The 25,873-nt window shown below is 40.0% G+C and overlaps 1 protein-coding gene across 3 annotated transcripts in view; it reads left to right on the top strand.

Moving 5' to 3' along the window:
- The window catches only part of SIL1 (SIL1 nucleotide exchange factor), a 330,998-nt gene extending 306,240 nt beyond the window's left edge, over positions 1–24,758 (top strand). For all 3 annotated transcript variants that reach the window (XM_053718549.1, XM_053718550.1, XM_053718548.1), the window contains one exon: positions 24,397–24,758. In XM_053718549.1, coding sequence (XP_053574524.1) covers positions 24,397–24,744 — 348 coding nt within the window. In that variant the 3' untranslated portion in view covers positions 24,745–24,758. The remainder of the gene's footprint in view (positions 1–24,396) is intronic.
- The last annotated feature ends 1,115 nt before the right edge of the window (positions 24,759–25,873 follow it).

The following is a 25,873-nucleotide window of genomic DNA, read 5'->3' as shown; positions in this document are numbered from 1 at the left end:
ATTAGTGGTATGCTTGTCTTGAACTAATTTGGGCAGGCGAATTTCCCTAGACTATTTCTAGGAGTTACTAGACTGCCCTCTGGTCTCTTCTTCTTCTACTCATGGAATATTATTTTCTAAGAGACAAGATTCTAGTTGTTCTACCCTGCTATAGAAACACATTTAGAGTACTTCCTGTCATATTTCCAGATCTTCCAGTCCTCTCCTGCTATAGAAACATGTAGAGTGCTTCTGCTGCTGTAGAGCTTTACTTCACCTATCTTTTCCCGCCTTTCAATAGTAGGGATAGCTGCCATTAACATAGATAGTTGTATGATGTGCCCAGTACATGAAATCTCACATATCAAACAAGACCAGCTAGCAAAAAAATCCACAATAATTACAACTTTGCAAATAGGCTATGTACATGTTTGTATTTGTAAAATATTGCATGTCTGTTTTTGTTATGTTATCTGTAGTCTCGCTGGCTAGAACGTAGGTAATCTGAGGTCTTCTAGAGGCGCTGTCAGGATTTTTCACCTGTCTCTTAGCCCATTGTGCAGAATCCCCAAAGACTGTACTGCTCCTGTGAAGTATATTGTCTCACGGTTGTGTCTTGCTCTATTAAAGATCTTAGAAGCAAATAAGAGAGTGCCACTAATGGTAAAAATGTAAAAAGAAATAAAAATTTATAAACCAGAAAAAAAAGCTGCTGTTTTACTAAGAAGAAAACAGTGTAGGCAAAAAAAAAAGAAAGAAAATGGAATGTTTACTCCAGTATATAGAATGTTAACATACAATATATAAAATTATGAAAAAGGACCCAATCCATGTGGATATACCTTATTTATTAGATATAACAAATACTGTTAATTACAATGCACAGTAGGTTTTATTACTGATACAATCAGTCTGTATATTTTATCATAGATGACTATGTTTTTTTTTTTAAGTTTTCCTTTTTGGCATATGTTTTATAGATGAAGCTTTTTTCATTTGAAATTTTTCTTTCTTTAAGGTTTTGAAAGCATTTTTGTGATGTTGGTATCCTCCATAATGAAACTAGATGCAGCTTAGTTGATTATGATTAAGCTTAAAGGGACATAATACTCGTATGCTCAGCTAAATCACTGAAATTGATGCAGCATAACTGTAAAAAGCTGACAGGAAAATATCACCTGAGAATTTCTATGTAAAAAAGGAACATATTTTACTTCACAACTTCCTCAGCTCAACAGAGTAAGTGCTGTGTAAAAAAAAGTTATACTTTAGCTGCAGGTAAAAAAAAGGAAGAAATGAACAGCAGCTAATCAGCATCATCAGTGCTGAGGTCATGAACTCTTTTACTGTGATCTCATGAGATTTCACTTAACTCTCGTGAGATTTCATAGTAAACTTCCTTAAACTGAATAGGGAAATAACATGAGTATGCATGAGGCACGCTCCCTTGCATGTCCTGGACCAGGCATACTGATTTGCTGCTTAAAATTCTTTACAATGGGGTGTGAATACTTAGGACATTTTGAGATAAAATATCTTCCTTTTTTACATAGAGATGTTCAGGTGATATTTTCTAGTTAGCTTTTTACAGCTTTGCTGCATCACTTTCAAGTGTTTCAACATTTGGGTATCATGGTCTTTAACTCGTAACTGACATATGTGAATAGTATTTAATAACATAAGGACTGGTGAGGCTAAAGAGACTGAAGACGCTCTAGAGAGCCACACTTGCGCTACAGTTAGCACACCACTCGTAATCTAGCCCTATCAGTTTAGAAATTGTGGAAAATATTTTTTTGCCCAAAGACGTTCGTTTCATGAACAGGTTTTTTTGAATGATAAACTATTGATGTCTTCCATATAATTTGACTAATATTACTGGTAAACAACCCTTTATCCAAACTGTTTGGGACCTGGAAAAGTTTAGATTTATTCTACTAGATACGACGAGTCCACGGATTCATCCTTACTTGTGGGATATTATCCTCCTGCTAACAGGAAGTGGCAAAGAGCACCACAGCAGAGCTGTATATATAGCTCCTCCCTTCTCTCCACCCCCAGTCATTCTCTTTGCCTATACTAGTAATAGGAAGAGGTAAAGTGAAAGAGGTGTTAAAATGATAGTTTTTATTTTCCTCAGGCAGTAGATGGAAGAATATTTCTGCCTCGAGGTTGATGACCTTAGCAGTTGTCACTAAGATCCAGAGGAGTTCCCACAGAATGGCTGAGGAATACTTGAGAAGCTTCAGTGTGGGGAACGTTTTTCATACTACAAGCATTGAAGTATGTTCAGTCATTTATTTTTGGAGAGACTGTGGTATTTCAGAACTGGCTGACATAGTTCCCATGAGGGAAGGGGTAAGCAGTAATCCTACATATATGAAGGGGTATTACTGGGACCTGTATATTATTGTGTATGGGCTAAAATGCAGCAAAGGAATGGCAGCATGGTTGACACTGGCAACTTAACGTTTTTTATGATGAAACATTTTTTATGTTCAATGGTACTGGAGGGTTTCACATGGCTTATATGTTTTATTTGGGGATACAAAAAACCCACATGGCTAGTTCCGATACCGCTTTACTGCGGTTTTTGCTAGGCAGAGAGACATCGCATAGGATGGGCGGGGCCTAATTTTCGTGCCTCAGATGCGCAGTTGATTTTCATATGAAGGCAGCAGGCTCCAGCTCCGGTGGGCCCAAACTGAAGACCTAGCCTAACGAAGTTATAGTGTGATTTCTCAGACCCCTGAGGGCAGGTAGGCGCCACAGCAGAGCTGTAGCGAGGTGCAGGGGGTTGGTAATCTATTTTTTATAACGTTTTTGGGTAACGTTTTTCTCATAGAGGGTTAATTTATCCCTTACTTGTGGTGCAATCTTAGGTTACAAGATAAGACACATATATGCTAAAATTGTCAGAGTTATAACATTTTAAAGCAGATTTGTAAAAATTGTGCGCTTTTTTACTTCTTAAAGGCGCAGTACCGTTTTTCAAATTGTTGTTTTCATTAAATAAAGTGTTTTCAAGACTTTTTGTGGTTATTACTAGCCTGTTCAACATGTCTGACATTGAGGAAAGTCAATGCTCTATGTGTTTAGAAGCCATTGTGGAACCCTCACTTACACTGTGTCCCTCATGTACTGAAAGGGTCTTACATTGCAAAGAACATATTTTAGGTGATAAAAGTATGTCTAAGGATGATTCTCAGTCTGAAGAGAATCAGGTTATGCCATCCAATTCTCCCCAAGTGTCACAACCTTTAACGCCCACTCAAGTGACTCCAAGTACTTCTAGTGCATCTAATTCTTTTACTCTGCATGATATGGCTGCAGTTATGTCTACTACCCTTACAGAGGTATTATCTAAACTGCCAGGTTTACAGGGTAAGCGCAGTAGGTCCGGTATTAGGGTAAATGCTGAGCCCTCTGATGCTTTATTGGCCATTTCCGTTCCCTCAAACAGACTCGGACGTGACGGCCTTTAAATTTAAGCTTGAACACCTCCGCCTGTTACTCCGGGAGGTTTTATCGACTCTGGATGATTGTGACCCTATTGTAATACCACCAGAGAAATTGTGTAAGATGGATAAATATCTAGAGGTGCCTTCTTACACTAATGTTTTTCCATTCCCTAAAAGAATTTCGGACATTGTTACTAAGGAATGGGATAGACCAGGCATTCCGTTCTCTCCCCCTCCTACTTTTAAGAAAATGTTTACCATATCTGACACCATTCGGGATTCCTGGCAAACGGTCCCTAAGGTGGAGGGAGCTATTTCTACTCTGGCTAAGCGTACAACTATACCTATTGAGGACAGTTGTGCTTTCAAAGATCCTATGGATAAAAAAATTAGAGGGTATTTAAAGAAATTGTTTATTCATCAGGGTTTGCTTCTACAACCTATAGCGTGCATTGTTCCAGTTACTACTGCAGCAGCTTTTTGGTTCGAGGCTCTAGAGGAGTCTCTTAAGGTTGAGACCCCATTAGATGATATTTTGGATAGAATTAAGGATCTCAAGCTAGCTAATTCTTTTATTACCGATGCCGCTTTTCAAATGGCTAAATTAGCGGCAAAAAAATGCAGGTTTTGCCATTTAGCGCTTAGAGTGTTATTGCTTAAGTCTTGGTCTGCTGATGTGTCATCAAAATCTAAGCTTTTAGCTATTCCTTTTAAAGGTAAGACGCTATTCGGGCCTGAACTAAAGGAAATAATTTCCGACATTACTGGAGGTAAAGGCCATGCCCTGCCTCAGGACAAGACGTTAAGATGAGGGCTAAACAAAATAATTTTCGTTCCTTTCGAAACTTTAAAGGTGGACCCTCTACTTCCTCCTCCGCCACAAAGCAGGAGGGGAATTTTGCTCAATCCAAGCCAGTCTGGAGACCGAACCAGACTTGGAATAAAGGTAAACAAGTTAAGAAGCCCGCTGCTGCTACCAAGACAGCATGAAGGAGCAGCCCCCAATCCGGGACCGGATTTAGTAGGGGGCAGACTTTCTCTCTTCGCTCAGGCTTGGGCAAGGGATGTTCAGGATCCCTGGGCACTAGAAATTGTGACCCAGGGGTATCGACTAGAATTCAAGGATTTTCTCCCAAGAAGGAGATTTCATCTTTCACGTTTGTCTGTAGACCAGACAAAAAGAGAGGCATTCTTATGCTGTGTAAAAGACCTCTATACCATGGGTGTAATTTGTCCAGTTCCAAAACTAGAACAGGGACAGGGGTTTTACTCAAATCTGTTCATGGTTCCCAAAAAAGAGGGAACCTTCAGACCGATTTTAGATCTCAAATGTCTAAACAAAATTCTCAGAGTCCCATCGTTCAAGATGGAGACCATACGAACAATTTTGCCAATGATCCAGGAGGGTCAATATATGACCACCGTGGACTTAAAGGATGCTTATCTTCACATTCCTATCCACAAGGATCATCATCAGTTTCTCAGGTTCGCCTTTCTGGACAAACACTATCAGTTCGTGGCCCTTCCTTTCGGGTTGGCCACAGCTCCCAGAATCTTCACAAAGGTGCTAGGGTCCCTTCTGGCGGTTCTAAGGCCGTGGGGCATAGCAGTGGCGCCCTATCTGGACGATATTTTGATTCAGGCATCAATTTACCATCTAACCAAATCTCACACGGACATCCTGTTGGCTTTTCTAAGAACTCACGGTTGGAAAGTGAATATAGAAAAGAGTTCACTTGTTCCACTAACAAGAGTTCCATTCTTGGGAACTCTGATAGACTCGGTAGACATGAAAATATTTCTGACGGAGGTCAGAAAGTCAAAGATTCTAAATACTTGCCGGGCGCTTCAGTCCCTTCTTCGGCTATCAGTGGCTCAGTGTATGGAGGTCATTGGATTAATGGTAGCGGCAATGGACATTGTTCCGTTTGCACGCTTTCATCTCAGGCCACTGCAGCTGTGCATGCTCAGACAGTGGAATGGGGATTACGCGAATTTATCTCCTCAGATAAATCTGGATCAAGAGACCAGAGACTCTCTTCTTTGGTGGTTGTCACAGGATCATCTGTCCCAGGGTCTGTGCTTCCGCAGACCAGCATGGGTTATAGTGACGACGGACGCCAGCCTTTTGGGCTGGGGTGCAGTCTGGAATTCCCTGAAGGCTCAGGGTGTTTGGACTCAGGAGTCTCTTCTACCTATCAATATTCTGGAACTGAGAGCAATATTCAATGCGCTTCAGGCGTGGCCCTCAGTTGGCTTTAGCCAAATTCATAAGATTCCAGTCAGACAATATCACGACTGTAGCATATATCAATCATCAAGGGGGAACAAAGAGTTCTCTAGCGATGATAGAGGTTTCAAAGATAATCTGATGGGCGGAGACTCACTCTTGCCACCTATCGGCAATCTATATCCCAGGAGTAGAGAACTGGGAAGCAGATTTTCTAAGTTGTCAGACTTTTCATCCGAGGGAGTGGGAGCTCCATCCGGAGGTGTTTGCAGCATTGATTCATCAATGGGGCACACCGGAATTGGATCTGATGGCATCTCCTCAGAATGCCAAACTTCCTCATTATGGGTACAGGTCAAGGGATCCCCAAGCTGTACTGATAGATGCTCTAGCAGTACCTTGGTCGTTCAACCTGGCTTATGTGTTTCCTCCATTTCCTCTCCTACCTCCTCTGATTGCAAGAATCAAACAGGAGAGAGCTTCAGTAATCCTGAGAGCGCCTGCGTGGCCACGCAGGACTTGGTATGCAGATCTAGTGGACATGTCATCTCTGCCACCGTGGAAACTGCCATTGAGACAGGACCTTCTCATCCAAGGTCCGTTCCAACATCCGAATCTAAATTCTCTGCAGCTGACTGCCTGGAGATTGAACGCTTGATTTTATCTAAGCGGGGATTCTCTGAGTCGGTCATTGATACTTTGATTCAGGCTCGAAAGCTTGTCGCTAGAAAAATTTACCATAAGATATGGCGTAAATATCTTTATTGGTGCGAATCCAAGGGCTACTCATGGAGTAGGGTTAGGATTCCTAGGATGGTATCCTTTCTCCAAAAAGGATTGGAGAAGGGATTATCAGCTAGTTTCTTAAAGGCACAAATTTCTGCTTTGTCAATTTTACTACACAAGCGTCTGGCGGATGTCCCAGACGTTCAGTCTTTTTGTCAGGCTTTAATCAGAATCAAGCCTGTGTTTAAACCTATTGCTCTGCTATGGAGTTTGAATTTAGTTCTCAATGTTCTTCAAGGGGTTCCGTTTGAACCCATGCATTCCATGGATTTAATCTTGGAAAGTTTTGTTCTTAGTTGCTATCTCTTCTGCTCGAAGGGTTTCTGAACTTTCTGCGTTACAATGTGATTCGCCTTATCTTATATTCTATTCTGATAAGGTGGTTTTGCGTACTAAACCTGGATTCCTCCCCAAGGTTGTTTCAAATAAGAATATTAATCAGGAAATTGTTGTTCTTTCCTTGTGTCCTAATCCTAAAAAGGAACGTCTGTTACATAACTTGGACGTGGTTCGTGCCTTGAAGTTTTACTTACAAGCGACCAAGGTTTTCCCTCAAACATCTTCTCTATTCATTGTTTATTCTGGAAAGCGTAGGGGTCAAAAAGCTACGGCTACCTCTCTTTCTTTTTGGCTGAAAAGCATCATCCTCTTGGCATACGAGACTGCTGGACAGCAGCCTCCTGAAAAAATTACGGCTCATTCTACTAGACCGGTGGCTTCTACATGGGCTTTTAAAAACGATGCTTCTGTTGAACAGATTTGTAAGGCTGCGACTTGGTCCTCCCTTCATACCTTTTCCAAATTTTCCAAATTTGATACTTTTGCTTCTTCGGAGGCTATTTTTGGGAGAAAAGTTCTTCAAGCAGTGGTGCCTTCCATTTAGGTATCTGTCTTGTCCCTCCCGTTCATCCGTGTCCTGTTGCTTTGGTATTGTACCCCACAAGTAAGGATGAATCCGTGGACTTGTCGTATCTAGTAGAAGAAAAGGAAATTTATGCTTACCTGATAAATTGATTTATTCTACGATACGACGAGTCCACGGCCCTCCCTGTCATTTTAGACAGATTATATTTTTGTTTTCAAAACTTCAGTCACCTCTGCACCTTTTAGCTTTTCTTTTCTCTTCCTATACCTTCGGTCGAATGACTGGGGGTGGAGAGAAGGGAGGAGCTATATATACAGCTCTGCTGTGGTGCTCTTTGCCGCTTCCTGTTAGCTGGAGGATAATATCCCACAAGTAAGGATGAATCCGTGGACTCGTCGTATCGTAGAAGAAATCAATTTATCAGGTAAGCATAAATTTCCTTTTTGCAATAGTTTGGATTTTGGAATGTTTACATCTGTAAAATGGGAAAGATTAAAGAGGGGATGGAACCAAGTGTAAACAACAATATCTTATGTAGTTTAGACAATATTTACATGCCATACAAAATACTGATTATAAATGCAACATAACGGTAGTTTTATATCATTGTTAATACTTGTGTATACATAGTACCCTCAGAACAATAGTACAGTGTTGTAATCAGATAGTTATTAGACTATTATTTGCATTTTAGAACACAAATCAAAGACACAGGCAGAGAAGATATTGACTTATTAACAGGAAAAAATAGTAATTTTTGATAAAAAAATGTTTTAAATAATTAAAAAGCCTGGAGGAGGCAAAGAGCACCCCAGCAAAGCTGTTAAGTGTAACTTCTCTTAGCCATAATCTCTAGTCATTCTTTTTGCCTCTGTCAATGTAGGATGTGCGAAGACGGTGTCTGAAGATATTTAATCCTTTTATGGGTACTTTTCCCTAAAAGCAAGGATTGGGGTCTAGCTGTGTCCATGTCAATCTCTTTAGTAAGAATAATGGTGGTTTTTAGCAGTTGGAAGGGCGACAAGGTGGTTTTTGCTTTACTTCTAACACTTTTGCTACCCCTCTGCAGAAAGCCAGGGTTGGTTACTCTGTTCTTTCTATTACTACAGGTCCCTGACAGGGAGTGAAGTATCGGTCACACCTTAGTAACTGTTATCTGTCCTTTTGCCTTCTAGGGACTGAAGGACAACACTTTTGAGGTTAACCCTCAAGTGGATATCTTTTGGGACTCAGTTTATCCTTATATGGTTAAGGGTACATTCAGGGGCAACTTTATTAGCAACAGGGTCAATCTACAGGCACGTTTTACATGAGATAGTTATAGAGACTTAAGGGTTAATTAGAGCTTGCTTGCATTTCCCCTTAATTACTTGGCAAGGTTTTTTTTTTTACTTATTTTGGCTCAGCTTTATTTTAACAGTGTTAGGTGTGTTAAAGACTTTCTGCTCGCAGGGTACTTCATATGGGCAGTTTTCATTAACACGCACTTATTAGCTGTGGCGCAGCTGTGGTTTTTAGCAGTTGGAAGGGCGACGAGGTGGTTTTTGCTTTACTTCTAACACTTTTGCTACCCCTCTGCAGAAAGCCAGGGTTGGTTACTCTGTTCTTTCTATTACTACAGGTCCCTGACAGGGAGTGAAGTACCGGTCACACCTTAGTAACTGTTATCTGTCCTTTTGCCTTCTAGGGACTGAAGGACAACACTTTTGAGGTTAACCCTCAAGTGGATATCTTTTGGGACTTAGTTTATCCTTATATGGTTAAGGGTACATTCAGGGGCAACTTTATTAGCAACAGGGTCAATCTACAGGCACGTTTTACATGAGATAGTTATAGAGACTTAAGGGTTAATTAGAGCTTGCTTGCATTTTCCCTTAATTACTTGGCAAGGTTTTTTTTTTTACTTATTTTGGCTCAGCTTTATTTTTTTTTTATTTTTTTCAAAGTATTTTTATTAAGAATCAATGATACATAAAGATTGACAATATGAACAAGAAAAAAAAAAATAAACAGGAATGTTATAATGCCAGTCAAATGTTCAATCTTACATTGCAAATTTCCAAATAATTATCCTGTATCAAAGATTCTTGTTATAACATTTTTAACAAAATAAACTAATAAAAATAAAATAAGACTAAAGATACCTCTATACTTGTCTCTTCATATAGTAACGTCTACCTGTGTCAATTTCTAGAAATCATGGTTGTGTCTAATTAAGAATAGTTGATTTAATTGGCTTAATGGCTTGCAGCTATATCGAGTGGATCATGTATGGGCTCTATAGACTTGATATAGTTCTCCCATGTTATCCGCACTTCTATGAATTGTTCTCTTTTATCCTTTACCATGAAGCCATATTCTTCTAGTTCTATTAGATCTGTAACCTTATTACGCCACATAGTTAGTGTGGGGATCCATGGTGATCTCCAGTTTTGAGCTATCAGGACTTTCAGGCTGTTTATCATGATTTTTAACAGATGCTTGAAATGAGATTGAGACAGTTTAAATGATTTATTTAGTAACCAGACAAGGGGGTCTAAAGGGATGGTTATTTGAAAGATATGTTCTATTTCCAAGATTATTGTCCTCCATAGAGAATTTATCTGAGAGCACCACCACCACATGTGACCCATGCCACTGCCCACATGTCCGCATCTCCAACAGTGGTTGTTGGTATGTGAGAAAAGTCTATGAAGTCTTTTGGGTGTTAGGTACCATCCATGTAATATTTTATAATTGAGTTCTTTAATTGCTGCCGACATGGAGGTCGATTTAGTATTGTAAAAGATATTTGTCGCTGTCTGAGGTGTAATGGTGGTCCCTAGTTCCCTCTCCCACATCTCCATAGAGCGGGGTAAGTTACCAGGGGGTGCCTGGGAGATGATGTTATTGATGTATGAAAGACTATGTTTGATTGGTGGGGTCGACATGAAAAGTTTCTCAATGTTAGTTAGAGGTCGTAACATATTTAAATGCTGTTGATGTGTGGTGATATAGTGGTGAACCTTTCTATATGTGAACCAATTATTGGCCCAATCGTGACCCGTTTCAATAAGTTCCTTTTGAGATTTTAATCGGTCATTGGTGCTTAAAGTCAGGAGTTGAATGTCCGAGTCTGTGTATTGGGTTCTCATTCCTTCAGTAAAGGTAAGCAATGAAAACTCTTTGTTATGTAGAAGTGATGTCAGGGGGCTTGGGCAGGATGAGATATATGGATTCGTCTTGTTGGATGAGTCCCAAGTTCTTAGAGTTTCTAGGGTAATGGGGTTATCGATTCGTCTATGAAGTATCTGAAAACCTGGGTTCCAGCATATGGTGGGAAGGTGTAGGTTTGGGCTGAGTGCCTCTTCCAAAGAGACCCATCTTTTATGTTCCCTATGGATTCTCCAATCGAGTATCCTTTGGAGGAATATAGATCTACGATATGAATCGATGTTCGGGACACCCAAACCTCCCTGTGAGGTAGAGCAGGACATTGTGAGTTTATTAATCCTAGGAGGGCGTCTATTCCAAATGAACGAACTGAATAGCCGTTGCATTTGTGGGATGTATGTATTAGGGAGTTGGATCGGGAGGGTCTGCATAATGTAAAGCAGTCTGGGGAAGATATTCATTTTGATTGTGTTTATCCTTCCCAGCCAAGATAGACGTTTCCTGGTCCAGGATGAAAGATCTCGTATTAAATCATTTCTTATATTCAAGTAATTCAGCCTATACAATAGGTCAGAGTTACTAGATAGATGGATCCCTAAATATTTTATTGATTCTTTACTCCATTTAAATGGGCAATTTTTAGTGATTAGGTCTTCAGTTGAGGAGTCAATAGCTACCCCTAGCATCTCAGATTTATTTTGGTTAATTTTATAGTTCGCTAGATTGTGAAATGTCTCTAGTTCCTTAAGGATATGGGGAATGGATTCCACTGGAGATGTCACAGTAAAAAGGACATCATCTGCAAAAAGTGATAATTTGTACTCCTCCCCTCCTACTTTCAGGCCCTGGATATTATTATTGGACCTGATTTTAATGGCTAATGTCTCAATGAGGCATGTAAAAAGCAGGGGGGACAAGGGGCAACCCTGCCTAGTACCATTGGATATCTGAAATGAGGGAGAAAGGATTCCGTTAAGTGTTATTCTGGCGTTAGGTTTGTTATATAACGCAAAGATCATTTGCAATATTTTATTGCCAAATCCAAAGGCCTGTAAGGTTGCATGTAGAAAAGGCCATCCGACTCTGTGGAAGGCCTTTTCTGCGTCAGTGGAAATCCATAGTGTTGGAATACGGTTTGTCTTAGCGTGCCACAACAAGTGTAAGTTACGCACCGTGTTGTCTCTAGCTTCTCGATATGGTACAAAGCCAACTTGGTCACGATGTATAATTGTGGGTAGAATGAGATTGAGTCTATTAGCAATGATTTTGGCAAAAATCTTAATGTCTGAATTCAGTAAGGAAATTGGTCTGTAATTTGATATAGATAGGGGAGATTTGTTGGGCTTTGGAATTAACGAAATGTTGGCTTGTAGGGCTATGGGAGGGAAGGGCTTGTCAGTATCTATGCTTTGGAAGTATGCTAGCAGGTGTGGGGTTAGTGTCTCTCGGAAGGTTGTGTAATATGTGTTACTAAGGCCATCAGGGCCTGGGGATTTTCCTGTTTTGAGTGTTTTTATGGCTAATTTGATCTCCTCAACCGATATTGGGGCTTCTAGACTAGTTCTCTGTTCGACACTAATCTGAGGCAACTGAAGTTGTGACAAATAACCTTGGATGGTCTCTAGTGTTGGAGGGTGTGCATTTGTCGATAGGTTATATAATGAATTGAAATATGTCCTGAAACTGTCAGCTATATCTTTTGACGAATGCCAGTTTTTCCCCTTCTCATCTTTAATTTGGAGGATATATCTGCTGAGAGTTTTTTTCTTAAGCTGTCTAGCTAAAAACCGGCCCTGCTTGTTGGCACCTTCAAAGTAGGTCTTCTTAAGGAAGAGAGCATTGCGTTTAGCTTCCCTCCCTAGGTAGCAGTTAAGCTGCTGTCGTTTATGCTCGAGGCTATCTAAGAGAGATCGGTCTTTCGGGTATGCTTTATGTATTTCTTGGAGTTTATTTAAGTCAACAAGTAGGGACTTAAGGTATTGTTGCTGTTGCTTTGAATTAGCTATTTTTAGGGCAATTAGCTCACCTCTTATAACGCACTTGTGGGCATTCCAGATATGTTGCTGGCACATGTCTGGTGTATTGTTAATTTCAAAATAATTCTCTATGGCCTTAGTGATGCGTATCTTTATTAATGGATCCCTCAGAAGGGATTCGTCCATTCTCCAGGAACGTGGCTGTGTTGTGTCTATTGGTAGATCAAATGTGCAGCTGACCATTGCATGGTCAGACCAAGTTATAGGGTGTATTTTGGAGTGACGTGCATGGGCCAGGTTATTAACGTCTGTAAGTATATAGTCTATCCTTGAATAGTTTTAGTGTGGATGTGAGTAGAAGGTGAAGTCCCTTTCACATGGGTGATGGAGCCTCCAGATATCATGAATGGCAAGTGTGGTCAGCTTAGACCTAATTAGTTTCAGGATTCTGGCTGGGGTAGCTGATTTGCCAGCTGAACAATCTATTGTGGGATCTAATGCTACGTTAAAGTCTCCTCCCACCACCAACCTTCCTTTTGAGAACTCTAGGAGTTTGTTACATAGTTGGTGGAAGAAATTGGAGGCGTCTAGACTGGGGGCGTAAATGTTGGCTAGGGTTAAGGGTTTGCGGTTTAGTAGTCCTGAAATGAATAAGTATCTGCCCTGTTTGTCCTTATCTATTGAGGTTACCTGAAAAGGAAAATTCTTGCTTATAACTATGCATACACCATTATGTTTGGAATTATTGGAGGAGAAATATGGTGTACCGAATTTTTTAAAAGAAGCACGTGGCTCTTTTCCTTTATTAAAATGGGTCTCCTGTAACATCACAATATCACATTTAAGTCTTTTATAATCTTTAAAGGCAATGGATCTCTTTTGGGGAATATTGAGCCCTTTCACATTATGGGAGATTAGTTTAAAATGACACTTATCTATCAACATTAAAATATTTTAGCTTGTAAGACATTACAAATAGTAGACACATTTCAAGGTTGCATAGCAGAGCATAATTGAACATTTGCTTGTAGACAGCATGAGGTATCTTAATAAAAATCTGTGTAAACATAGTTAAGAAAAATAAACATAAACAACACACTAAACCAACATAGAGTGTATTCGTGTATTTGTACACCTTATTTGGGGAAGGATTGGTGTTGCCTGAAGCTCATAGTCGATAGCTATATATTATTTGGAGTTTCAGGTGGGGACCTGTAGAGAGGGTATAGGTATGAGAAGATAGAGAAGAGGTAGGTGGGTATAAAAGAGGTCTGAGGAAGATGTAAGGGGGGAAAGATTATCAGTGAGAGTAAGTGGGGGTCATACAGATCATGAACACATTGTCATTATTACTCTACTAACATTAAAGTCCAGTTCAAACTTAGATAATATATTAGGGACTGAACTCCAATCCGGCAAAGGTACTTAGGATTAGTTCTAGTAGCAACAAAAAAAGTCCATTTGTAATAGAACAATGTGCCAGAAGCCACGTATAACTGGGCCACAGCAGTGATAGTCTCGTGTGTGAACTTACAGTTATTTTAGTAAAATGTTAATCTTACCACACCTCTTACGGCCGGGAACAGTCCTGTATCTGCTACAGTGGGAAAAAAAAATTATCACCTGGCATTGATTACCAGATAGTATAAAGGCTAGGGGTCCTGAGATCTTGAGGATCCTGAAGCTGTGTTGTCAGTCTTTCTCCTCTTAGATTGAACTTTGCTCCATTGTGATCGTTGTTCCTTGGGTGTGTCTTTAATTTTGTCTGTAGGTCTTTTTGAGGTTTCAAGAACATCTTCGTCAGGGGGTTCAATATTAATGTTCAGTTTCTTGGATACTTCATCCAGATCTTGAAATGTTTTATAGATGATCTGTGAGCCATTGTGATTGATAATCAGGCTAAATGGGAATCCCCAGCGGTATCTAATATTATGGTCCTGTAGGGCTTTAGTAAGGAACCTGATTTCTCTTCTCCTCTGAATGGTCTGTGGGCATAGATCTTGAAAAATTTGTATAGTATGGTCCTTAAAGCTTATAGATCTTCTAGTTCTCGCTATTTGCCAAATTTCTTCTTTAATGGTGTACCGCAGGAATCTGAGAATCACATCCCTAGGTGGAGCCGGGGGCTTAGGTAGAGGTCTTAGGGCTCTGTGTATCCGTTCTATTTCGTCATTCAGTAACGGAGATGCTCTAGGATTTAGGAAATGGAAAAGTTCTGTGACATATGATTTTAGTTGCTCCGTTGAGATCTCCTCAGGTATACCTCTAATCCTGAGGTTATTTCGTCTCCCACGATTATCCAGGTCCTCAAGTTTTTCTTGTAAGGCCTGGACCATTGAGTCCTGAATGGAGAGTTGTTGGGAATTAGAACTAACCATGGAATTGAGGGCCTCCTGGCCTTCTTCAATATAGTCAAGCCTTGAACTCATGTCATTCAAGTCCTTTTTCAGGTCTCTCATTTCACCTTTTATGAAGGACTTCAGTGATTCAAAGTCTGATTTAGAGGGTAAATCTGCAATTTGTGATGGCAAAGTCAATAAAGATTTATGATAAAAGTGTATATCCTGCGCAGATAACAGAAGGGAAAGGGGATATGAAATACCTCTGGCTCTCCTCAGCGGGTCCCTAGTGTACCCAATATGAAAGTAGAAAATAGATGGGGGTGGAGGTGAGCGCCAAAAAAGGCTGAGGTAGGGAATGGGGACACCTGTTAGACTGATAGAGCGGTGTCCACAATGTAGGTTCTCTTGTTGACGTTGGTGGAATCGATGTACAAATAGTATAATAACTATAAATTAGTTGTAAACTTTAAGAATGTATATCAATGTTTAATCCACACAAAAATGTTAAAATATCTCAGATCTACTTAAAAACATACACAGTCCTAAAAATAGAAATAAAAATAACAATCATATAAAATCATGGATCCATGTTACAATAAAATAAATGCAAAAAATGGGAATGCACAATAAAAACCTTTTTGCAATAATTGATCTTATAGACCAAGTATCCAAAAAATGGGAATGCACGTGGCCTAATTAGGATACTTGGTCTATAAGATCAATTATTGCAAAAAGGTTTTTATTGTGCATTCCCATTTTTTGCATTTATTTTATTGTAACATGGATCCATGATTTTATATGATTGTTATTTTTATTTCTATTTTTAGGACTGTGTATGTTTTTAAGTAGATCTGAGATATTTTAACATTTTTGTGTGGATTAAACATTGATATACATTCTTAAAGTTTACAACTAATTTATAGTTATTATACTATTTGTACATCGATTCCACCAACGTCAACAAGAGAACCTACATTGTGGACACCGCTCTATCAGTCTAACAGGTGTCCCCATTCCCTACCTCAGCCTTTTTTGGCGCTCACCTCCACCCCCATCAATAAAGATTTATATTGTGAAGGGGTATATTCTTTTGGCACATCAGTTGGGGATTGCTCTTGTGATTGTGTGAGCTCTGTTGGATTAACCTCAGAAGATTGAAAGAATGCAGATACTGATGGGGTAGTTGCCATAACTTTGTTACATTTATCTGGCTTGGGCCCTTTGCGTTGCGACATCTTTTACTGTTCAGTTTAATCAATGTAGGGGTTGCAGGGCTTTTAGTTCCACCCAAAGGATTTTTTGCAAGTTGTTTAGAGTATGTTAGGTATTAACTTTTGTGTGAAAAGTCAGCTGGAGTTATTTAACTGTGTTCTTGAAATTCAAGGGTATTACAGGTGTATAAGAACTGTGCATAAGTCTGTATGCTCTTGTATTCGTGCTTCTTATGTATACACCAGTTAGGGTATAATGGATGAGGAAGATCTAATATGGTTCGTTAGTAACTTGTAATGAGCAGTTATTTATAACAGTCCTGTATTCAAATAAATGTCTCTTTTTCCTTTGCAAATCAGTTCAGGGCTGCAGGGACAACACAGCTTTTTTAAGTATTAACAATACGTGGGTTAGGATCTTTCAAATACCTCTAGTTTTGGCAGATTGCCTTATAATACTTGATGCAGTTTGCCCTATGCAGAGATCGTTAATTTTGTAGGCCCATAAGTGTTTCAGGCCACTCTGTTTAATGCCCTCAGGCTTGTTTACATGCGTGTAAAAGTTCAAGTCCCCCTCTCTCCCAGCCCGTTTAATAGAATGGTACCTGTAGGCAGAGTCGCTATTCCGGTGATCCGGTGGCTGCAGCTTGGATCTTTACGTTACCGTTCGGTCTTTCAGGCTGACGGCCTGCCACGTGGGAATGACGCGGCCCAGACAGCGGCATGCTCCGCCAGAATATAGAAGGTAAGTGATAGTGATTTTCAGCGTGTGACCTCCTAGACTGGAGGTATAGGGTCCGGTATCTTAGCTCTGCTGATGGGTGTTGGGCTTGTCTCCCTTGAAGGCAGTAACGCAGGTCGAGATTGAAGTGCGATCCGGCCCAAGATGGCGACCGGGCTGATCTGGTCTTCTGAAGTTTGCTGGGAGAGGGTCGGATGGGAGGGAGAGGAGGGATTGAAGAAGGGGGTCAGGGTCACCCCTTATCTGACACAGGTTGTTAAGGTTAGGAATAAGAGGCAAATTAGGTCCCCACCATATCAGCTCCTAGAATTTGAGCAGCAACAGCTCCGGAGCTTCACAGAAAAGCAGCCATGTCCCAGCAAGGCTTGGCTCCGCCCCCTTGGCTCAGCTTTATTTTAACAGTGTTAGGTGTGTTAAAGACTTTCTGCTCGCAGGGTACTTCATATGGGCAGTTTTCATTAACACGCGCTTATTAGCTGTGGCGCAGTTCTTTTTCAGCCGCTCACTTCCGCATTTCCGCTGTGTCGGAGTGGAGCTTTGTGAGGTTAGAAGTGCCGGCTTTAAAACCTTTGCTGGTTGGATCGTACACTTAGAGTAAAGGATCTCTGCTAGAGAGTCTCGCTCCCCTTACTAGTGGGATACTGATTTCGGTCATGATAGGAGCCTCAGACAAACACTTAGGTTTCTTGTCTGAGATTGGATCTTAGAGTGTTAATACATTTTTTGCCATCAGTAATTTCGGTAGCTATGGATCAGTCAATCTCTATGGATAAATGTTAATTATCTTAAGAGGCCCAAATTGTTTTGCCTATGCAATTTTGTTCCTCATGCTTAGCTAAGACTTTCAAATTCAAAGACAATTTACTCCCTTCTGAGCCAAGTGTCTCTCAGGATACTGCTGTGCGTGACATGCCTCAGCTTTCTCCTCAAATGTCCCAAGCTTTAATTGTTTCTTATTCTGTGCCTTCTGTTTCCTCTCAACCTCCTGGGGGTGTTTATTTACCAGGGGAATTTGCCACACAGATAACTTCTGCAGTATCTGCGGCTTTGTCTGCTTTCCCTACTTCGGGTAAGTGTAAGAGGAAATCTAAACATTTATCTGCTACTAAGGTTTCTGACCCCTCTAAATCTGAGCTGGTTAATCTTTCTCAAATGTTTGATGAGGTGGATACTTCAGTAGCTTCTAAAGGTGAGATCTCAGACTCTGACACTATGGGGGGAAAATCTTCTGAATCTGTAGAAGTTAATGTCCGATTTAAGCTTGAACATCTCCGGTTGCTTTTGAAGGAGGTTCTAGCTACTTTGGACGACTCTGAACCTTTGGTTGCTGTGAACTTCAAGAAGACCTTTAAAGTTAATAGAGTTTATGATTCTCCAACATCTGAGGATGTTTTTCCTGTTCCAGACAAGATGTCTGGAATTATAGCTCAGGAATGGGATAAGCCAGGGATTCCCTTTTTCCTTTCCCCTGTTTTTAAAAAGATGTTCCCTGTTGCTGACTCCATTCGGGACTCATGGTGTGCACTGTGCCTAAAGTAGAGGGAGCTATCTACTCTAGTTAAGAGAATTACCATTCCTATAGAGGATAGTTGTTCTTTTAAGGATCCAATGGATAAGAAGCTAGAGGCTTACTTAAAAAAGATGTACACCCATCAAGGATTACAGTGACAAACTGTGGCTAGTTATGCTAGAGTTGTGGGAGCGGCATCTTATTGGTGCGATGCCCTGTCTGATCTGATATGAGAGGAGACTACGATTGAGGAGATCCAAGATAGGATCAAGGCTCTTTAATTAGCCAATACCTTATCTGCGATGCCAACATGCAGGTAATTTGACTGGGAGCTAAGATGTCTAGCTTCACTGTCCTAGCTCGTAGAGCTCTGTGGTTATAATCTTGGTCCGCTAATTTATTTTGAAAGGCTAAGCTTTTGGCTTTACCTTATAAGGGTAAAACCCCTATTTGGGCCTGGTCTGGCAGAAATCATTTCAGAGATTATGGGTGAAAAGGGATCTTTCCTACCTCAGGACAAGAAGAATAGATCTAAGGGTCAACAGGCTTCTAATTTCCATTCCTTTTGCAACTTTAAAGAACAGAAGTCCTCCTCCTCTTCTTCCAAACCAGACCAATCCTAGTCCACTTGGAAATTCAGCCAGCCTTGAAATAAGGAAAAACAAAACAAGAAGCCTTCTGCTGACTCTAAATCAGCATGAAGGGTCTGCCCCAGTCCGATTTTGGATCAGGTTGGGGGCAGGCTTTCTTTTTTTTGACAGGCTTGGATACCCGATGTCCCAGATCCGTGGGCTGTGGACATAGTATCCCAGGGTTACAAAATAGGATTCAAGTCTTGCCCTCCAAGGGGCAGATTTCTCCTGTCAAGACTATCCTCAAACCAGGTAAAGAGGGGAGCCTTCTTAAATTGCATAGAGAACCTATCCTCCCTGGGAGTTATTGTACCAGTCCCTCTAGGATTCGATTTAAATCTGTGGTTCCCAAAAAGGAGGGAACTTTTCGTCCCATCCTAGATCTAAAGTGTCTCAACAAATTCCTCAGGGTTCCATCCTTCAAGATGGAAACCATTCGTTCTATTCTTCCATTGGTTCAGGAAGGTCAGTTCATGACGACCATAGACCTGAAGGACGCGTATTTACACATTTCCCATTCACAGGGATCATCACCAGTTTCTAAGATTTGCCTTTCTGGACAAGCATTTCCAGTTTATTGCTCTTTCGTTTGGTCTTGCCACAGTTCCGAGAATATTCAGAAAAGTTCTGGGAGCTCTATTAGCAGTGATCAGATACCAGGGAATTGCTGTGGTGCCTTATCTAGATGACATCTTGGTTCAGACATCGGCCTCTAGTTATCAAGCTCCGTAAGGAGCTTGATGGACCCTGTTTCTGGCGAGTCTTCAGACTCGCCAGAAACAGCAGTTATGAAGCAGCAGTCACAAAGACAGATGCTCCATAACCTGTCCGCCTGCTCTGAGCAGGTGGACAGACATCGCCGGAAATCAACCCGATCGAGTACGATCGGGTTGATTGACACCCCCTGCTGGCGGCCGATTGGTGAGCTGCTGGTGCAATGATGAATACGGCGAGCGTATTGCTCGCCGTATTCAGTGAGGTCTGTCGGACCTAATCCGCACTGTCGGATCAGGTCCGACAGACCTTGATAACTAGAGGCCATCATCTTTTCAACTAGCAAAATCTCATACAGTGATGTTGTTGTCTTTTCTACGTTCCCATGGGTGGAAAGCGAATCTGGAAGAGTTATCTAGTTCCAACCACAAGAGTGTGTTTCCTAGGGACAATCATAGATTCCCTGTCCATGAAGATTTTCAGAAAATCCAAACGTCAGAAAATCCAAACTTATTGCCTTTCTTTATTGCCTCTCCAGTCTGTTTTTCGTCCATCAGTGGCTCAATGCATGGAGGTGATTGGTCTGATGGTGGCTTCCATGGACATTATTCCTTTTGCTCGGTTCCATCTGCGACCGCTGCAGCTTTGCTTGCTCAGTTAATGGAACAGAGACCATTCAGATTTATCGCAGATGATAAATCTGGACCCCCTATCAAGAGACTCTTGTGGTGGATGTCACTGGAGCATCTGTTTTGGTGCACTTGCTTCCTGAGACCTTCCTGGGTGATTGTGACTACGGACACCAGCCTGTTAGGCTGGGGAGCTGTTTGGGGTTCTCTGAAAGCTCAGGGCCTGTGGTCTCAGGAAGAGTCTTCTCTTCCCATAAACATCTTGGAGTTGAGAGCAATCTTCGATGCCTTGACAGCTTGGCCTCAATTATCTTTAGTCTGGCTTATCAGATTCCAGTCGGACAACATCACCTCAGTGGCTTACATCAACCACGCGAGAGGAACTCTGAGTTCCTTGGCCATGAAGGAGGTGACTCACATTCTGCAGTGGGCAGAAGCTCACAATTGTCTCCTATCTGGCATCCACATTCCAGGAGTGGACAATTGGGAGGCGGATTTTCTGAGCAGACAGACTTTTCATCCCGGGGAGTGGGCTCTCCATCCGGAAGTGTTCTCAAGGATAACCCTCAGGTGGGGGGGTTCCGGAGTAAGAGCTGATGGCGTCTTGTCAAAACGCCAAGCTTCCAAAGTACGGTTCAAGGTCCTCAGGCCGCCCTGATAGATGCTCTGGCGGTTCCTTGGAATTTCGGTCTAGCATACCTGTTGCTTCAGTTTGCTCTCCTTCCACGTGTCATTGCTCGTATCAAGCAGGAGAGAGCGTCTGTGATTCTGATAGCTCCTGCCTGGCCTCACAGGATCTGATTTGCGGACCTGGTGAAGATGTCTTCTCTTCCACCTTGGAGGCTACCTCTGAGGAAGGACCTTCTAATTCAGGGTCCATTCCTCCATCCAAATCTGGATTCTCTGAAGCTGACTGCTTGGAGATTGAACGCCTAGTCCTGTCTAGACGTGTTTTTTTGGAAGAAGTCATTGATATTATGCTTCAGGCTCGTAAACCTGTTACGTAGGATTTACCATAAGGTATGGCGTAAATACCTTTTTTGGTGCAAAGCTAAGGGTTTCTCCTGGAGTCTGGTGAGGATTCCCTTAATTTTTTTCATTTCTTCAGGATGGCCTAGAGAAGGGTTTGTCAGTCAGTACTCTGAAGGGTCAGATTTCTGCACTGTCTATTCTTTTGCACAAACATCTTGCTGATTTACCAGACATTCAAGCCCTGGTCAGAATCAGGCCTGTGTTTAAACCTGTTGCTCCTCCTTTGAGTCTAAACCTAATTCTTAAAGTTTTGCAGCAGGCCCCGTTTGAGCCAATGCATGTTGTTTGATATAAAGTTGTTATCTTAGAAGGTTTTGTTTCTCCTTGCTATTTCTTCCGCTCACAGAGTTTCTGAGCTTTCAGCTCTGCATTGTGATTCCCCGTACCTTATTTTTCATGCAGATAAGGCGGTCCTTCAGACTAAATTAAGGTTTCTCCCTAAGGTGGTGTTGGATCGAAACATTAATCAGGAAATTGTTGTTCCTTCTTTTTGTCCTAATCCTTCTTCTCATAAGGAACGTCTTTTGCATAACCTAGATGTTGTGCGTGCTCTAAAATTTTACCTACAAGCTACTAAAGATTTTCGTCAATCTTCTGCCCTGTTTGTTTTTTTCTCTGGAAAGTGTAAGGGGCAGAAGGCCACTTCTACTACTCTTTCCCTCTAGTTAAGAAGTATGATTCATTTTGCTTAGAGAATTATTGCTCATTCCACTAGGGCTGTCTCCTCATCTTGGGCTTTCAAAAATTAAGCTCTGTTGAACAGATTTGCAAGGCGGCAACATGGTCGTCTTTGCATACTTTTTCCAAATTCTACAAATTTGATACTTTTGCCTCGGCTGAGGCCCTCTTTGGGAGAAAGGTTCTTCAAGCGGTGGTGCCTTCTGTTTAGGTCATCCTGCCTTGTTCTCCCTCCCTTTTCATTTCATGTCTTCTAGCTTGAATATTGGTTCCCACTAGTTATTGGAATGACGTTGTGGACTCTACATACCATAGGAAAGAAAACAAAATATATGCTTACCTGATAAATCTTCTTTCTTTTTGGGCATGGAGAGTCCATGACCCCACCCTCTTTTTTAATTATAATTTGGCAGTTTTATTTAAGAAAACCTCAGGCACCTTTACACCCTTGTATTTCTTCTTTTTCCATTTTCCTTCAGCTGAATGACTGGGGATTATGGGTAAGGGAAGTTGCACTTAACAGCTTTGCTGGGATGCTCTTTGCCTCCTCCTGCTGGCCAGGAGTTGAATACCCAACTAGTAATTGGAATGACGTTGTGGACTCTCCATGCCCGGAAAGAAAGAAATTTATCAGGTAAACATAAATTTTGTTTATTTTCTACATCACCTATCAAGTGCGTTTTTTCCAAATAATAATGTTCTCTTTTGTATAAATGTGTCACAATGTTTTTGTCTTACGTTTTTTTAATCTGTCTTGTTTAGAACATAAAAGGGAACTTCATCACTAACTTGTCAAGTGGCATTCTATAAGATAACATTCCAGTCAAAGCAAAGGATATATTTAGGCACTTTTAAATAGTTTTTTTAAATTGTAACAAAAAGTAAGTTCATAACTTGGATATTAAAATGCTTTTTCAATTCCGTTTTTATTTCTTGAGCATAAAGATTATATTGTGTGTGAACATTAATTTGGAAACACTAAAGTTCCCTGTAGATGAGATTTGTGATGCTTGACTGACGTTGTTGTTTTTTGTTAAGTTGCAGTATTATATATTACACCTCCTTTCTATATTCAATTTTCTCTTGACTATGCTGTGAATATAGATGTTCAAAATGAACTTTTAGAATATTAAAAAAAAGTGCATTTATAAAGATATTAACAGTAGAGCCTGCAGAGGTTAAATTAAGAAGGACATTTAAAACAAAGTTAAGATAAACCTAAACATGGCTTACCAAATCCATGGAGGCTTGAAGGTACGACTCCTAGAATTCCCCCCCCCCCCCCCCCAAATACCATTGTCTGACAATACAGAAGTATGTGGCTGGCTCCATAAAGGGACATTGTGCTCAAGTAAACAACTGATATAAGTTAATTTTATACAACTCTGTTTCAGTAACACCCTTTCAAAATGGCTGCGCTCTCATTCTTCCAAGCCCACTAAGAGGTTGATTTCTTCTGCTACCTCTTGTTTACTTGGCTTTTCTGTAGTCAATACTGCAGTATTGAAATCTTCAGTATAAGTGGTGTTTTTAACATACAAAATATAATTTAAAGAGACAAAGTAATAATTAAACTTTCTTTGTGTAGAATAGAATTATAAAAAAAACTAATATATTTATTTTTGTTGTGAAATTTTGTTTCTCTTTGTTGAAAAGTAAACCTAGGTAGCCTTTTAAAAGCTCAGAGTGTGCACGTCTTGAGGATTCTATGGCATCAGTGTTTTAGCAATGTTATACATTGTTGTATAAACTAAGTATATTTGCAAAAATGGATGAAATTATTACATTGTTGTAAACACTGCTGCTAAAGATGTGCACTATCTTCTGCTTTTTTTGTCTTACCTAGGTTTATTTTTCAACAAAGGAACATTGTTTAAACGTGCATGCTTTGTCATGAAAGTTAAATTTTTACTTTACTGTCCGTCTATATGACACAAATAAAGATAAAGGAGCTATTTGTATTTATTTTAATATACAGGTAAAATGGATAATTGTAAAACATTAAATGAGAGAAAAGTTTACAGTGTAATTACCCTAAATATTCTTGCTGGCCCATTATTTTAAATAACTTTTCTAACCCTTTGACGTAGGATTGTTCTGTATTTGAAATATAGCTTAGAATCAGTTTAGTCTGAATCCCATATCTAAATCTGCAGATTAAATAGGTCAAGGGACGGCTATCTGTAGTCATGATCTATCTCTCTGGATAATGTCCTCTTAAAATGTTTGATGTATAATGACTGATCAGATTGAAAGGTGCTCTTATTAAGGCGGCTATTCAATTTTTCTAATTTGCCAATTTTCTTCTAACCATTCTGTTATTGTGTGACTGTTTAATTGTACAAACTCATGAAGTTGTGAATTATATTAATGGGAGAATTCCAGAGTGTTTCAGAATTATTAAGGGCAAAATTAATGATTTCCATTTTAATAGAAGATCATATTTTTCATTACAGATGCTTAATAAAGAAAGTAATATTACCCAGAAAAATGAAAGAATCCAACAATATGAGCAAATAAATATCTTACCAGCTATAACTGAGCAGGGCTGGTGCACAATGATTTCAAATCTTCTTAACTTGTCGGAAAATGATGCACGAGAAAAGGTCCTGAAGATCGTGTCCATATTGATCACTCCTTGCAGGAATGAATTCCTCAAGGATCAGAATCTGCACACAGCTCTGGATTCACTCAAGAAAGAGTATGAAGACTTGGCCTCAGAAGAACAAAGTGCTGGTGAAAAAGACGGTTACTTCAATGAACTTCATAATTTAATTATCAATATTGTTGATAAGCTGAAATAAATATCATAATATGGTGCTGTGTTTTTTTATGAAGACAAATATTTAAATTAAAAAAAACGTTATCATTTTATGTTTTAAAAGTAAATTTTGCTAAAAACATTTGTCAAAAAAGAGGTCATAGATTTTAATGATAATGTATAAATGTTTAGTGCTGTGCTTTACAGATTTGTTACATGGCATTAATGCAAATGAGGTTTGGGTAATGGGAAAAAAAGCATTGATGCAACAGCACAAGTTTGCATTAGAATACTGCGTCTTGCAAGCTGACGCCATAATTAACTCATTAACGGTGAGATTACAAGTGGAGCGGTATTTAATACTCCCGCTCGCGCACTAACTCCACTAGAAGTAGAACTCATATTACAAATTGAAAGAAAAAGTTTTCACACGAGTGCTAACTCAATGCGCACAAAAAGCCGAACTTGCGCTAACCTGACATGAAAATATGAATATTTCACATTTCAATGTTCTTCACATAGCAGAATATGTTTATTCATAAATACATATTTCTATACATATCTGATGGTATTTTGGTACAATATATATCTATACCTATTTATATAATATATATATATATATATATATATATATATATATATATATATATACACACACACACACTAGGCGATAAACCTGCCCAGTCTATGTTTAAAAAAACTACAAACCCCAAACTAATATTATAAAAAATTTAAAATTACAGAAACAAAATAAACAAAGCTATCGAAAATAAAAAATGTAAACCTAAACTAATACCACTATAAAAATAAAAACACCCCCTAATATATCAAACTACCAATAGCCCTTAAAAGAGCCTTTTGTAGGACATTGGCCTAAAGAAATCAGCTCTTTTATATGTAAAAATTACAAAAGTACCCCCTAACAGTAAAACCTACCACCCAACCAAACTCCCCAAAATAAAAAAACTGTCTTAAAAAAATAAGCTACCCATTGCCCCTTAAGGGGCCTTTGTATGGGCATTGCCCTTAAAAGGGCATTCAGCTCTTTTACTGCCCTTAAGAGGGCAATCGGCTCTTTTACAGCCCAAAAAACCCTAATCTTAAAAAAAAAAAGCCACACCAAAAAATAAAAAAAAATAAGGCTAAACCCCAAATAGCTACTCACCGTTCCT

Source organism: Bombina bombina, chromosome 6 (genome assembly GCF_027579735.1).
Source record: "Bombina bombina isolate aBomBom1 chromosome 6, aBomBom1.pri, whole genome shotgun sequence".
Lineage (NCBI taxonomy): Eukaryota > Metazoa > Chordata > Amphibia > Anura > Bombinatoridae > Bombina > Bombina bombina.
This window is presented reverse-complemented; position numbering and strand designations above follow the sequence as displayed.